This window comes from Dermacentor albipictus, chromosome 8, assembly GCF_038994185.2.
Source record: "Dermacentor albipictus isolate Rhodes 1998 colony chromosome 8, USDA_Dalb.pri_finalv2, whole genome shotgun sequence".
Taxonomy (NCBI): Eukaryota; Metazoa; Arthropoda; class Arachnida; order Ixodida; family Ixodidae; genus Dermacentor; species Dermacentor albipictus.
In genome coordinates, this window is record NC_091828.1 from 103930677 (window position 1) to 103947506 (window position 16830).

At 46.4% G+C, this 16830-nt stretch overlaps 1 protein-coding gene across 2 annotated transcripts in view; it reads right to left on the reverse strand.

Moving 5' to 3' along the window:
- Window positions 1-10254: 10254 nt before the first annotated feature.
- Window positions 10255-16830, reverse strand: part of TyrRS-m (Tyrosine--tRNA ligase, mitochondrial) — an 80857-nt gene continuing 74281 nt past the window's right edge. For both annotated transcript variants that reach the window (XM_070523927.1, XM_070523928.1), the window contains exons 12-13: window positions 13617-13742; window positions 10255-12015 (exon numbers count right to left, since the gene is read on the reverse strand). In XM_070523927.1, the coding sequence (XP_070380028.1) occupies window positions 11978-12015; window positions 13617-13742 (164 nt within the window). In that variant the 3' untranslated portion in view covers window positions 10255-11977. The remainder of the gene's footprint in view (window positions 12016-13616; window positions 13743-16830) is intronic.

Genomic DNA, 16830 nt, shown 5'->3' on the forward strand with positions numbered 1-16830 from the left:
GCGGAATGTTCACCCTCGAGCGAGTAATAAGCACAGAGAACCGGCACGGACGATGCATTCAGTGACGATAGACTATAGACTCATGCATAAAAAGCAACTCCGTGAAATGTAGCGACGGATAGCTATAGGGCTCACGCCAGCCAATCAGCAACGCCTGGGCGTTCCAGAGAAGAGACGAAGGCTAACCGACTCACCGCTACACGTATTCCGTGAAGCTAACATTCAGTAAGCCTTGCGTTAAAGGTAATCAGAGGCGGACAATGGGAGGAGCCCTTCTACTGCTGGTTCTCTTTTCTTGTTAGCTGACGCTATACCTCACACCTGCCGCTGCGCTACGCACGCTTCGTGACATGTACTATAGGAAAGGCAGGCCTAATGAGTGAACCCCGGTTCAAATCTACGGGAAATATAAAGTTTAACCTATAGCAACAACCGTACGAATGCGGTCGCTGTTTGCCGTCTGCGGATATCGTCTGATCGCCGTTCGCTCAAAAGATGCAGAAGGCCCCGGTGCAGACGAGCGAAAACAAGCGCCAAGTAACGCTGAACGGCGCAGTCGAGAATTCCGGAGTCCATAAATACAGGAATACATTTTTCCGTACGCCCAACAGATGTAGCAGATACGCGCTAAACGTCCTGGCAGAGCTCCTTTACAAAACGCCCGGCTTCTTCGTGGACTGCAGCAGCGACGTTTGCATAACACCTCGGTAAAAAAAAAAAAAAACCTTTCATCGTCGGAGATTACCTCGACCCCCCGAGGATGTCGTCTGCTCTCTTCTTTGCTTGTCTTCTGCATCTGGTCAGGCGGGCGGCGGCGGCATCGTCTGTCCGCGCCGCGAACTCCGTGAGAAAGCGAACTCTGCGGTCACGAGAGCGCCAGGACGTTACCGGACGTTCGCGGAACGCTCAGCCTTAACAACTGCAACAAACACCGAGGGCGGATCACGCATGAGGTGGTATCGAAACTAGTTCCGGGATGATGCAAACTTGAAAGGAAGCCGACAGAGAATGGAAGAATGGAAATAGGCAAGCAGAAAGATTGGCCAAGCCGTAGGATGAACGAGTTCTCAGTCAATTCTCGTATTGTTCGCGGCCCGTCCAGCAGACGATCGACGTCCGTGCCTTCTGCGATGTTGTTCCGGTTGCACGGAAGAGATTGTTTGCTTGCGCGGTGAAAAGACAGAAAAAAGAAAAGAAAAAAAAAACAATCAAGGAACAGAATGCGCGTCCCTCGCCGTTCTTTTGAAAGACGCAGATCGAATTTCGATTTCGGCACTAGGAAGCAGACGATGGCAATTTCGCGATTATCTCCTGGGAGGTCGAAAGATTTTTTGTTGTTGTTCTTCCGTCTATGCTTCACTCGGAGACCTGCGAGATCGGGTCGGGTGCGGTGCTATCTCTGCTTCTTTTTTACACGAAGAATCATCCATCTCAAGCGGACAGCAGCAGCTCTCGACCTATGGAAATAGAATTCTTCGCCAAATCTCGGTCCTGTACAGCAGCCGACAGTCTGGTACACGGTTCATATTTCCCCCGTGACGTAACACGAAACCCGTATGACGAAGACATAAGGAATAGCTCGGTCGGGCGGCCCATACCGTCTTGTATAACAAGCAACTTCTCCTAGGACCTGCGATGGCTCGCTGGATAGATTTTCTTTCGTTCGAAAGCTGCGCTTGCATTCTGAGGTAGTCCTTGCACGTGTAAGTGCTTATGGATGTTGGTGCCGAGTCAGTACGTAAACTTTGTGAATAAAAGTTTAAACACGCACGTGCTGTTTTGCATTTTGGGCACTGTCGGAATGAGGGCGTCGCTGTCGGCAATCGATCGAACACGCCTGCTTGCGACGCCTTCTACGACGACCCACAGAGTTTTCTATAAAAATTGCTTAGAACTCTGGCGCTGCGATCGTCCAGACACAAAGGGAATCATGGGTAGCAAACGGGTTTGTACAGTCTTCGTGTATGAGGCTTTAGAAGTTGCTGTGGCGGTACTTCGTTGCCTCCAAGACTGCCGGCAACCGCTTCCACAGCGGGCTATTTAATGATGATGATCAATTTCTTAATAAACACAGACACAAACACACTGTGGGGAATGTAAGCCACGAGCCGGCTGGTTATCAGGGTTGTCAACTCTCGCGTGGACAAATTCGGGACAAGGGGTGGTTGGTGGCGGGATTGGGTAGATGACCGACCCATTCACTGGCAGGAGCCGTCCGTCTGTACGCGAAAAAAAAACAGCAGAAAAAAAAACAGCAAAAGTCGGGACATTTTGCCTTCCCGACCAGGTGAAGTCGGAACATGGGGCATTTCCTCAAAAGCGCCTGGATTGTGCCGCTGAATTCGAGACGACGGTTGGCAAACCTAGTGGCAATACGAGATTTAGGTAACGGAAAGAACGATCGCGTGCCAAAACTTCTTCGCCGTCCTCTGTTCCCGCCCTAAATCAACAAATGACGCTTGCTGCCCACAATCTATAGTGCTGGCCGAAGACTTTTTTTTTTACCACACACTCCGCGCTATTAGCTGAAACTCGGTAACTAATAATGTATTATTTTTTGTTGTTGTTGTTGCCCGTAGTCAACAGTCATTGGAAGAGAAGTCGGCCTGGGGTTGACTCCTCTGGGCTGCTATATTCGGCGTCGGGACAAAGGGAAGTGGATGAGAGGTTACGACGCAAGTATAGAGAAGAGCAGGAGCGTTATCAAATCGAACACGAATGTCCGAGTGAAACAACCTCTGGTTATTAGAAAAAGACGGCCCGTCAAGCCATATGTAACTTGAGGGCAGACAAATAAGATTGTCAAGTTCGGTGGACTGTCCCGCGATCAGGCGAAAAAGACAGCGCTCATCGGGCATCATTATAAAACATAAAAACGCCAAATAAACGGACACACACAAGAGAAGAGAACGGGACAGTGCGTCGTTTATTTGGCGTCTTTATATTTTATAATGAACAGCTACCAACTAGCCCAACAAGAAGTGCTATAAGCTCATCGGCATCAATGTGCAGCTCGACATCCTGACTAGCTTGGACAAAATATAATGTGGGATGTAGGTATTGTAAATAAATAAATAAATAAATAAATAAATAAATAAATAAATAAAGCAAGGAGTGCAGATAGAACTGGCTTCTGTGGCACGCGTCTATAGTGTACACACGAGGAAAACGCCTGCTTCACTTCTTGCCTCTTTGTTGGACAATGTGGAGCCCGCATGGACGCATTCGTTCTACGATTAAGGAATTTGAATACCCAACCGGCAACCGAGTGACGCATTGTGCCCGTGGACGCACACTGGCGTGGTCAAATCTGGTCAAAGTGAGCAAAATAGGCAAATCTAAGAATCACCAGCGATACGTTTTGAATAGATCAAGAGAACACTATAGTAAAGCAAACAGTGAACCTTACAGGGATCGCTTGTTGACGATGACGGGGATGATGACGCTCCTTCGAACCTTGGCACACGTGACCCACGAAGGTCGACGGTCCAAGAACCGGGCGGTGGCATTGTACGATAAGATAGAAACGGGAGAAACTTCGAATAACGCAGTATCTGCGCGCTTTCTCTTTACAGGCCTCCCCGTAAAGCACGGTTACGCGGCTTGACTAGCCCTATAAATGTGGCGGTGGAGCACAGGACGCAGGCGCCGTTTCGAATCAAGACAGAACCGGCATCGCCACCGCTCGCAGCGCCCTCTCGTCGAACACACGTGACTCGCTGCTCGGCTCCGTCGTCGGTGACCCGGTAGTGGACGTGCAGACACTTCAGCTGCGACAGCTTGGCAGCGAGCTCTAGCACGAACGTGCGAGCCACGTTATCAGAAACGGGCTTCGCAGAGAGAAGGCAAAGGTACTCCAAGCTGGTGATGAGGGACAGGCTAGCCTGGAATAGACGGATGCATTTCCAATCGTTTCGGTATCTCGATGCAGCAGGGCGCAGCCTATGGTGCAGCCGAGAACGCGGCACTGCACACTTTGCTGGTTTAGTCCAAGTTTGATTATGAGCTTTTTTTTTTCTTCAACGCTTCGACTGGTTCGCCATTTCACTTCGACATGTGCTCTCAAAGAAGCAATGCTAAACCTGCAGGGCGCTTCAGCTAAGTCGTGGCAAGCTTTAAAAAAAAAAGGATTAATCCATGTGTGAGTTGAGAGCGAGACCAACTAGCAATGTTTGTTGACCTCTTCGGAGTAGTTAAATTATATTTTACTTCGAGCTGAAGCAAACAATAATGACTAAACTATTAAAGTATCGACTAAAACGCAACACCTTCAATCTGGGGGTTGTAGAGCCTATTGAAATATATCCGAATATTCACTTTTTTCTTGGGGTCTGCAAAGAAAGCGCGCGAGATTTGAAAAAGTACCACGCGACTACGTGCAGCGAACACTGTTGTCCTCTAACATGCCACGAAAGAATGATCGATGACGTACGCAGACCCAGCCGCGCACGAACAGGCATTGAGCTTCTCTCCGGCTCCGACATGGGTAGGCCACACGTCATAGGTGCTCCTGAGGAGCAGGCTGCTTTCGATTAGCAACGCCGCGAGCCGAACCGGGAACGAGCATGTCTACGCCGCGCCGATGCTGCAGCCAGGGCACAAGAACAGGCTCGTGTAGCCGAGCGGAAGCAGCAACCGCGTTTCTTAATGAACCGTCGGGATTAACTCAGTGATAAACATCGGGGCCGCACGTTTCAGCTTCGCTGGTTAACCATCTGTACGGAGTGCTTGGGCGGTGATTTTTTTGAGAGCGCACGTTCACAATCCGGCTAGCACTTTTGGAGTGGCTTGGCTACAAACAAGTGCTTTTGTTTTTGAACTTTTAGAGGCGGCGACGTGTTTACGTAGGTGAACAGTCCCGTGTACTAAATGCCCTGTCGGGGCACGCGCTGCCATGTACCGCAACACGCTTATGTGCTGCGCTTGTGTGATCATGGCGCGGTACTAAAACTCCCTAGTAATAGGAGTAAAATGCTCTCACATGGTCGCTGAAGGACGCGCATTATCGGGTGGAGTGTTCTGCTTCAGGAAGTTGTTCAAGCACAGGCGGACAGACGCCTTTGACACCCTCCTTCCTTCTAAAGAAAAAAAGAAAATAAGAGGCAGGCTCAACTGCAGTTGACATCTATACGAGAAGCGAAGCATTCTTGGTGTGATTGGCTCACGAAACCTGTGTATGAAGTGTGGTCTTCGTGGTATATAGTAGTGTAGTTGGTATATAGTCGCGGTATATAGCCTGTGATACGAAGAAGTTTTGTGTGGTATGAATTATAAACATACGCGATAACACACACACACACACACACACACACACACACACACACACACACACACACACACACACATCGTGCTGTTTCTGATACGTCGGTTTTATTTTCTAGTGTCACTGCGTATCGAAGCACGTCAAGAGCCTCAAATCGTTACATGGCTTGCCCGCTAGAAAGGGTGTTGTGCCGCTTGTCGACGCATGGGTGTTCTAAAGCTGTAATCTTTTCTCATTCCGTGCGACATCTGGCGCCAACTAGTTGCGACGACGAACCCTTTCACATGCTTCCACTCACTGCAATGCGGAGTCTACGAAACACGCTGTCGTTTAGGAACCTCCTGCTTACCTCGCGAAGGCGCGCAGACGGTGACCCGTCGGAGTTTGCGTGATCCATCCGGTGCAGCCACATCTTTCTTCGCCGCACATCATGCTTGCCGGAGAGCGGCATAAAAAGCTTTTCTTTTTCCTTTATTGAAGCGATTACAGCAACCATAGGCGCAGCAACTCATGACGAAGAGTAGAAACAGTGCCAAGGAAGCGCGCCGTTCTTAACGACGCGCTCACGATGGAAGCTACCGTCACCATATAAACCGCACATTACGTACACTACGGCGCGTCTTCGTTCAGTGCATCGAAAATGGCGCTGGACAAACGCCAGATAGCGCCATGGAAAGCGCGCGCTTTCTTCTCGGATGTAGGTGGTGGTGGTAACAACTTTATTGAGATTCTGCTCAGTTATGTTCTGGCAGGCCCGAGTCCTAGGATGGCCCCTCACGAGGAGCTACCCTTTCCGCCCAGGCAACGAGGGCTTTTTGTACTTTGACGTCCGGCGTTCTGAGCAGCTCTTCCCACGTCTGTTGTGAGGGAGCTGGCAGGAGCGACCTGGGAGGGGGTAAAACTACAAAATAGAAAGAGCACGCGCTGCCACGTGACGGCAGTAGTCCGATCGGGAAGGGGAAATGTGGGCGGCGCGGGTAAGGGAGAAAGGCGGAGAGCCCGCGCGGCGGCAAGTTTGAAATGCTGGCGCTACTTTTAAACATTGAGGTACCTTATAGGCACGAGGGCGCACGGCGACAGGCCCACCTCAGCTTCGAGCACCGAGCCGAAAGGCAGTTGGCCTGCTCCGGCCGTACGTACGGAGCTTTCTCCTAGGCAGGTACACGAGACGTCCAGGACAGTTAACGCATTTATTGCCTAGAATATTACGCCCAGTGCATACAAAACTGCACTTAAAACGCACACGGAGCACACTCGGCGCCCGCGGCCTCACCCGACGGCGGGGCAAGGCAGGGTCCAGCGCTTCCCGCCACCGACTAGCTGCGTGTTCTAAGGCATCCCGATCTCGCTTCGAAAAGTAGTGAGCTTCCCTTTGAGTTATCATAAACTGTTTTTTTCCCGATTTCGCTTTTTCCTCTTAAGTACTTCCTCATGGCAGGTTCCCTTTCTATTGCCGCCACCCATGAGATTATTTCGGCCTCTCTGACTTTCCGCTTGACCGTCTTTGTTGCTTTGTCTCCCTACTGTTAGTGTTGCGGGCTCAATTTTTCGCCCTTTGTTGTAATGCTTGCACCCAATAATCAACCTGTGCATGTAATTCGAGCGGGAGATTCAATATTTTTAATGAAGAAACTGTAGCATGACTAACATTACAATAAATTAATATTTAATTACTATGTAATTATGATGGGTCACTATATAAAATGCACAGAATCATTCTCCCACATTCACTTGCTTTCCATGGAGTTTCCAGCACCTTGGCATAAAATTATGTAAATTTCACACATTTACCGACAGTCGATCGCTATTCGCGACTGAAGGGGCTAAATCAATAAAGTTCAACATAGCTTCAACATAACTTCAATAGAGCAAAAATGGATATGCAGTCCATTTCCGTTCATTCTATACTGACAGGACCGAAGAAACTGGTCGAATTTACCAGCGGGTCGAATTACATGAAACGCAAAAGAAAGAAAAAAATAATAAACGTCGAAACGCACGTTCAATCACTCGGTAGGATTTGCCTTTAGGTTTAGCTTCGCCGCACAACAGCAATGTTATGCGGTGGGGCCCACCAAGTAACCAAAAAAAAGTGCCACAGTTACAGGACATAGCACGCGTTCCTTAATTGACACCCGCACATGCGCCCTCTCCGGTCGCAGTACGAGCACCGAAACGCCTAAGCTAACTGGCAAGGCTTCAACGCTCATGCAGGCTCTAAACGTCCCCTCGATTTCTTTTACTTTTTTTCATTCATCCGCCTTCCTTTTCGGTAGCTTTTCCAAAACGCAGACGATCTTTCTCCCCTTCTTGATGCATGGCGCGTGCGTGCATATATAATTAATGGACGCGTACCTGGCCCCGTTGACGGTCTGTCATACAAGATGCGCATGGGCGGCCGAAGCGAAGGCTCAAATCACCACAGCAACGTCAGAAGCAGCTCAGAATGGCTGCCAGTACGCTCATTAGGCGCATAGGTAAACGGAGCATGCCCCACCTGTACAATAAGAATCTAATATGAATCTAATACGAATGCAATATGAATACGGCACAAGAGAGCAGCAGGCAGCGTGTCTCGACCAGAGCAGCTCAGGCCATCTCGAGCTCGCGCCTCCCGGACGACTGGCGATGTGTCTGCAGCGCCGGGCATTCCTTTTCACTACAATAGTAATGAAAAAATACATACTACGCCCCGTGACAGTGGCCCCTTTCTAAATATGCTTCACCGCAACAATTTGCGCGCACCACACCACACGGCTGTATTGCAGCAAAGCTTACCCAAAGTCAAGTTCGAATAATCCGACCAATTATGAGATGAAGTTCGGGCCCACAGAAATGCACGGGCGCCGACCGGGACCTTCGGTCGATATCGAATTAACCGGAGTCGATATACCAGACGTGTACTGTGATGAATTGGTTGCTATAATACAGACCGTCCTGCTAAGAGTGGTACATACTAACAAATTGCACAGTGCCGCTTGGTGGATATGGCAGTGTGCATTAACACAATGTTCATGCTGGCACGTAAAGGAGGAAACACTGCCGTCACTCTGCTGCAGAGTTGATTAAATGGTATGACTTGGCACCTCCGTCATTCTTTGTTGTTTACTACAAAGCTAACTGCATGCCGCTTGTTTGTCCGGGAAACGCGCTTATCAAAAATGCAAAATCGTCAAAATTCTCTGCAATGCCTGACCACGTGAAACGTGAGCAGAGTCGACCGTAAGCTAGGCCCGGATGCACTGGTCCGAGCAAACTAAACAGCAAACACTAAGCTAAAACTCTCTAATGATGTAAATCTAAAATCTTACATGTCTTACAAAATCTTACAATCTAAAATGTATTTCCTGCTATAACAAAACCAAAAATGCAGGTCTAATGCGATATCGGTTATAGTGAAACAAATTTTCGTTTGAATGTGGCTCAAGATGTGTGTACTGAAAGCTAAAATGTCAAGTGCAACCACTGACCTTTTCTTTTCTTATGCCTGACGCAACAAATATTGGATTTACCCAAAGGTATTTCTTGTGTCAAACAAGACTATGTTATAGCAAAGTTAGACTGCATCCATGTTTTTGCAGTCACACATGGTGAATAACGGCCACAATTTGCCAGCGACTCATAATTCTGCGAACATAAAAAAAAAGTGGAATACTGGCATCCACAAGCAAACCAGAATACGGATGTAAAATTTCCACAATTTTGAGTGAGTGAAAAATTTTTTGGATTTCTTTCAGGAAATTTAGAGAATTAAAATTGCAGCATAAACAGCTTCAATATATTATCATTATAAAATAATTATTCTTAACAGGAAGCTTTAGCTCGGAGGCTGCTGTTTTGAATACATGGGAAAGGAGAAATCGTTTTTCTCGGAAACCACACCAAATTTGATGAGGTTTATTGCATTAAAAAAAAAGGAACAATCTAGTGACTGTTGGTACGAACTTTTTTATTTATGCAGTCCACTTCTAAAATAAAAATTGCCCAAAATAAAGTTTTTCAGGAAACGACACTATCAAGTTTACAACTCCAACTTAGCAATGAAAAGATATCACAATTCTTTAAATTGCACTCAATAGTACACCTAAACCATACACATGATGCATTATAGATGGCTCTCGAAGAGACCAACCATTAAGATCCTCATAGGACCATTGCGAAAACTTTGTAATCTTTGTAATAAATTCACTTAAGGTATCAATTTATTTATCAAATTTGTGTGGTTTAGACACCCTAACAGCTTCAGTTTACAGAACTGTGATATCTGTTCTTAGTGCAGAGCTACAAACTTGTAAATTTCGTGCTTGTATCTTTTTAACTAAGCAATTTTTAAAAATTCCTTTGGAAACATTCAGTCCCTACATCAATATTCCGGTTCTAACAGCCACTAGAATGTAACTTTCACTTTTAAATGCAACAACTTTCATTAAAATTGGCCCAGCAATTATGTCAGAAAAGCGTTTCTGCGTTTTACCTGTATTTCAATAGGCGGCGCCAGAGTTGGGCCCAAGCTAAAGCTCTCTCTTAAATATACATGCGATAATTAGGCAGTGAACACAAAGACAATGAAATTTACTCTTTGTTCTTTTATACGAAAGATTGCTAATCTGATAACCAAGAAAAAGTTCACTCAGTGTCTAAGTCACTACCGCCAAACACGCATTAGAATCGCTCGTGGCTGTTTTCATAAATTTGATAGTAAGCAGACGGAGTTTTTCAATATGTTTACTTGTGAGCCTATTGCAAAGCTTGCTATGAACATTTCCAAAGGAACAGCAGCTTTATCACAACTGGTAGACGATGGTACTTGTAGCAGCCGAGAAGCTATAGGGAAGCTATACGTGCCAGCGGCAAATAGCACGGTTCCAAGTGCTTCGTGGAGTCCCAGGCACCAGTCCTGGGCCAAAACCCAGAAGGAATCCTGTATTCGGTTACGTTTGAAAGCCGCGCTGTGTTTTCGAAGTGAAACTGAAGTCATATAACAAAGAAACTTCAAAACTGTGCTGCTGCTTTATTCTTGCCGTCACTTCTAGAATTGTATGCTACACAGTGGAGGATCGCAAGTGTAAGTGTAAGGGCAAATTTAAAGGGACACTAAAGGTTACTATTAAGTCAACGTGGACTGTTGAAATACCATCACAGAAACCTTGAAACGCTTGTTTCGTGCCAAGGAGAGACTTATTTTAAGAGAAAATGCGTTCTGAAGCGTCCGCATACCTCTAGCGCAGTTCAGATCGCCCGCCCTCCGATCGAGGAGTACTGACATCATGGTCTCATAGTGACGTCGCGCCATCGGCGAGTAGAATGGCGTCCGCAAACGGCGCTACGGCTTTTCTGCGCAAAACGCAAACGCGCGGCCAGAAACAGAGCCAAGACAGAGCCGACAGCAGAGCGAAAGCGGGAGTATGGTGGCTAGCGGAAGGAGAAACGAATTACGTCTCACGGCACACGGAGAGTCCGTTTTCGTTAAACTATAGGCTGCGGCGAGCTCGCAGCATGGTCGGCGTGGTCTGTGAGCTTTTCGCACTCGCAACAGGGCATAAAAAAGTGCAAATCGACGCAAAACTCGGCCTAGAAACGTGCTTCGCCACAGCCAAGCTGGCATGACCCAGATGTCGTTTCCCGCATCGCCACCAGGCGCCGCTACTATACCTCAAACTCCAGCGCAATACGCCCATAAGCTGGTACTTCATTCTATGACGCAAACTTCGACGCTCATCGCAATGGACCCTGACACCGACAGATTGGCTCGCGATGGTGGGCTCAACTTCAGCGATTTAAACACCAACGAGCGCGACCTGCTGCTGAGGGCTCACACTGCCGGCGTCGTTGAGTACTACGACGGCGGCCTCGACACCGGCTCTCCGGAGCGGGAAAGCAACGAGGGCTTCCCACGACATCACATGGACGTGGTATTCTCGCTGCTTGTTCCAAATGAAAGTTTCGCGAGCCAGCAGAACCCTCACAGCACGACGCGATAACGAAAGTACTGAAACTCCAAAGCGTGCGCGGCGCAGAGTCGAGCGCGCAGAGTCGAGCGAAAACGAAACCTTTCGAACACCCATATTACTGAAGGGCAACGTCAAAATGTTATTTTTTCTTAGAATCGAATAGACGTAGACAAGCAGCATTTTTTTCCGTATTGTAATCGAATGAAATGATATTTTCAATACAAGTAGTTGAGTATTAGTAACACAAATTATGAGGAGTCCTTTCATCATCGGGCTAGTACCGGAATGTCGCTGGGGGGTCTCAAATCGTGTCATGCATTTACCTCAATTTCTTGGTTACTAAAGCTCTGTTCGCGATTAAATTGACGCCTTAGACGTTCTAGAACATTGCTCTACCACTTTAACTTGAGTTTCTGGTAACCTTTAGTGTCCCTTTAATGTTTTTGTTTTCCCACTTTCTCCGTCTTGCAAAAAAAAAGGGAGTTTTTTTCCCACAATCTTTCCGTGTTTTTTTTTTTCGTGACCCTTACTTCTTTAAAGCAGAAAAGAGGGCATCGTGACTGTCCAGCTCATTTGTGCAAAGTTTGTGTTTGACACAGAGAGGAAACACTATTCCGGGCCTGCCCACTCCTTTCCTTCCAAAGGTACCAACGAAACTGAGCATCTTGATGTCACTTGAGCCTCGCTACTTGTCATGCAGTCTATGGGCGGTGGTTGGAAGCATAGTCCCATTTCAGGTCGCTCGCAATGGCTGCTTCTTTTGTCAAACGAGCCATTTGATGAGGTAGTAGTTTTTCTTGCCTGGAACAAATAAACCAGCAAAGAGAAGAGCACCATGTCAAACATCTGTCTACAAATTACAGACGCCTGAGTTGATGAGTGCCTGGTACAATCAAGCCCAAAATAAGCATCTACAAGGCAGGTTGTAGAACATGGCATTTTCTGAAACACTTTGGAAAAAAAAAACTTAGGGTGTTTATAGTGGATGGATAGAGGTGGACAAAAAAGGAAGCATTGTGCCTCCTGTTTGCAGTTTGCATGGGACAGCAACTCGCTATAACTAATACAAACTTAATGGCGCATAACACATACTAACAAGGGTGTCTGCAGCAGTTGCCATTTCAAGTTTTCTGATCTTTCCTGATGTTTTCCCTGGTTAGCTTTATAAAAATTCGCCGGCAGTCTATGGTCACTGGAGGTTTAAGCAATTAAAGGAAGGATGGTTTCCAGCATGCCAAGTCACTATGCCAGCTCATAACTTTCAACAAGTACTACATCCACTCAACAAGTACTTTCGACAAGTAAGCTGTACATCAGGCGGGATGCACTATCCTATTTGACTGAATCATGCATTCCATGATATTCAAACCACCTGGCCTGGCTCACACTGACCAAACCAGTCAAACACACCATTATTTGTGAAGTGCATAGGCTCAGTTAAAAACTTCACTTTCTACTGGCACACCACCAGCTCCGACATAACTACTGTAGGTACCAATTTCCCTGATTCAAAGAAATTGGGATGAAATGCTCCCGTTTCCCCTAAATATTCAAGAACAGATAAATTCATCCCGAATTTCATGTTTGTCAGGTTTTCCCTGAAGGCAGACAACCTGGCAATTCCAAAAGACATATGAGTGCAGCATTACCCACACACGTATGCAAATCACATGCTTGCTTTGCTAACTCTTGAGAAAGTAACATGATCTTTCTAATTTAAGCAGAACAATAACTTGCCCTGACTTCAAATCTGGTGTCAGCCTATTTGACTACAATGGTTACTAGAAATGAGGGCCACACACTGAAAACCACACTTTTACAACAATTGTTAACTATGCCATCATAATTACTCGTAGTGACAGCAGTCTCTTTAGCAGCAGTTGAATGGCAAATATCATACGGGGGCGCCCATAAGTGGTTCCTCAATACTTCACTTTCGCAGTCTGATGCGAAAAAACACGAGAGTGCTATCTTCCGGAATGGGGCATGGTGAGAAGCCAGTTTGCAAAAACTGCAAGAAACAGGATGCAAAAAGACGGCAGGATAGTGTTTCTTGCACTGTTTTGTTAACATGAAGCCACCGCCAACAACTACACCGTTCACGTCCTGACTACATTGTGCCGTCAAGACTCTAAGAGACTGACAGGAAAAGCTGCAGGTTGACACAGTGCGAAAGTAAATGCACGAAAACTGCAATTATGCACCACTAGAATCCCACATGCTCTCCTCCCAGCATTCCCCTTTACCTTGTAACTGCTAAATACATACAACCGTTTTGGTGAAATAGGCTCATTCTCACTAGAAAACTAACTTTGTGATCAGTTTAATTAAACAACAACAGGGTCAGCAAAACATCACACGGAAGGCTGCGGTCACACAAATACCAGAAACTGCGCACTCACCAACTCTTGCTAGCGTGTAGTTGCTGGGAAGAACGTGGACACCGGGAACGATCACATGACTAGGTGTGCTTACACGACACTGGTTGATGTACAGCCCACCGGCTGTGATGATGCGGAGAGCATCGTCTGCATGAAGCAAAAGGAAGCATTCTTTTTTTTCTTAAAACATCCAGGGCTTGCTTACACCGGAGGGAATCAGAGACATTTAGTATGCGGCACGACTTGTGACGAAAGTGGTGACTGCTCTTCCTTAGGCTGCGCGACATACTAATGCAATTTGCCCCTTTTTGAGTGCTTCACACACTTTTCTGTGTGATGCACGTTTCCAACCTCTTTCATGCCAACCTGGGTCGCTGGGCATATGTCCGAACAGACAACCTGGGCCATAAGGAATGCACAAGAACAAACAACGTGGGCCACTGGATATGTACAACTGTGCATGTGACACTGGCTGTGTGCCCGAATAGATAAAAGTGGGTCACAAGGTTACGTGCAACTGGGTAGGTGACACTAGGCGTGCAAACATCCTTGGCCGATCCTCTGGAACGGGTATGTGCCAGTGGGTAGGGCTCCGGGTAGGTAAGCACAACAAGAGGAAGGAGGCAATGAAGCTGGCAACTAAGAAGACAGCTTCAGAGAAGAGAGGTCAATGAGTGGGCATCAAAAGTGGCCGAGTGTGGAGAAAGAGGTGAAGCGAACGGAATGGGACTGCAGCGTGCATTCAGTGAGGAGCGCTGAGCTACGGAAAAGTGAATAAGGAGTTGGTAACGAAACATGGATGAACTCGGCTACAGATGAAAGCAAAGGATTCGGCAACACACAGTGTGTCGCTATGTCAGAGCTGTCAACTCGAGGGACATTTCCCATATAAAGGTAATTTTTGGGTCTACGAGGGAATCTTGGGGAAATGTTGCAAGTTTGAGGGAAATCTTGGGTTCCATATATAGCTGGAGTTTTAAAGGTCATTTGCATTTTTTTTCAGAGATAACATCCAATATCAGCAGCTTTGGCTGCATTTGAGGTTGCTGCTTCCAGCAGTGCGACAGTTTGCTGTGCGATTATCTGGCAACACTAAAGCACTCGAACAACCTCTTTCAGCAAAAATGGCAAAATCAGTCTAGAAGCGCACCTCCCGTCACTGCTACCACTTACCACGCCGACAGCTCGGTAAGCGGCATAAAGGAACGCTTGACTGTCTGCTAGCGTGACACTAATAAAATTATTAAAGAAGTACCACATCCTGATGAGGTGCATTACATCTAAGCTAAAGATGGGGTTTCCTTTGTCAGTTTGGATCTTTTGGTAATGCTTCACCTCACCAGATGTGCTTTGGCTAGTGTTTTAGCCCCCAATACTAATTTTTCAGAAGTTTACGAGAGGCATTGAGGCTATATAAGGTTATTTCTCAATGTAAAAATGGAAGTGATTAAGAAAACAATGACTACTTAGGATTATATAATTATTTGGGCAAGCAAGGGAAATTTTAGCAGAAATAGGGAAATTGTGCGTGTTTGATAGGGAAATTCCGACTTTGGCGGCCCTGTGCCGCATGTCTTCAATGCTAATCGGATTAACGTCGACATTCATCATGAGATGGGTTCTGCAGCAATTCTTTGCAGTGCTTAAGACAGAACACTGCACAAAACATACAGGACAGGCAACGGTCACCAACCGGTTTACTACAACAGAATGCCTCACAGCATAATAACAGAGCTTGGAGTGGTAATCAAAAGAGTGACATCCACTCATTGTGCATACATACTTTTTTGCAACCTATAAAGGCTTTTCTTCATCGGGTTTAATGCACACCTTGGCAGAATCTGTTGTATCTTCCATATTGCCTACCAGCTGCTCGTTGCAGTTTCAAGTAAAACATTACAAGGCTGCAAATTACAGCCCAATCACTGACTGAGCCCGACAAGCAAGCCGACGCGTGAATGTGCTGATGACAGCCTGGCTCTCAACAGTGGTGATATTTGTGAAGAGACCTCAAGTGATGAACCTTCCTGCCTATTCTGTCGCTACCCCAGTATAGTAGCTGCTATTACTTTTAGCGTGTGCAAGCAACTCGAAAAGACACAAAAGTAAAATGCAGTAGAGTTCTGTTAATTTGACTCTAGTTAATGAAAACTGAAAGTCCTGGCCAGTGCCCACCTATCTCTTGCAGCCCACAAAGTTTCGTTATGTTGATTCTGAAACTGCTGCCTGTCCAGTGGGCCTCTCCCTGTGTCTTTCGTCCCTTTGGAAATGCTACGAAAATGGATGTTAACCAGCATGTCCAACTGTCAATTTTGCTACTGAAGTTTGCCTCTGTCAAATAATTCGAACATGACTGGTCAGCACAGATGTGCCTGACCTCAAGGGTGGTCCCAATAGCAGCAGCATCTGTCCCGCTGAAAATGTCTATATTCTGCCTGTCCTAGGAAGATTGTCAAGTGAAAATGCTTGAATGCCCACATTGAATGATTACAGTATTCACTCAATTATATCATTTGCCTTTCTTTCCAGAAAGTCAGAAAACTGCTTGGCAACACAACTGCATACAATACCACAACCTCGTTTGAGGCACTCACAAGCCTGCTGTCAGAGCCAGTCCAGCCAGCATCGCCGAGACTGCCATCACAAGATGGCGACAGAACAAGTTTTTGCGTAGCATGCCAATTGCAGTGCCATACATTGTCTTTTATTACAAAAGATCATTTAAAGGGCAGGTTATTTTACACGCTACTATAATTTAGCAGCGAAAAGTCACGTCACATGTTTTTGGCATTCCGGAGAATTGTGTGTGTAGCAAGACAAACTAGTGAAGCGGTTACTCCAGGCATGAGCCACCAACCCTCTTGCCCAATTGTTGCCAGAGAAATTTGACAAGCGCAAAACATCAAATGTGCAATGAATCACGTGGAGGTCATCCTACGGTCCACAGATAGTGATGAAGTGATGTCTGGGAGTGATGATGATGCTCATATAGGCAAATTTTCATTCTGTAATTGGTTCACTGGATTCAGATTTCTCTGATTGGGAGAACTAGAGGCACGCTACATTTTTCTTCCAAAAAAATTGGGTGTGTTTGATTTCTACCTTGTTTGGGAGCTCAAACAAGATTTTATAAATTAGTTTTCTGCTTTGAACTGTTTTTCTTGCTTAGTTTCACTTTTGAGTACAGAGTTTTCGGCTAAACGTTTTCGGCGAACACTGGACGGGCCGCAAGCAT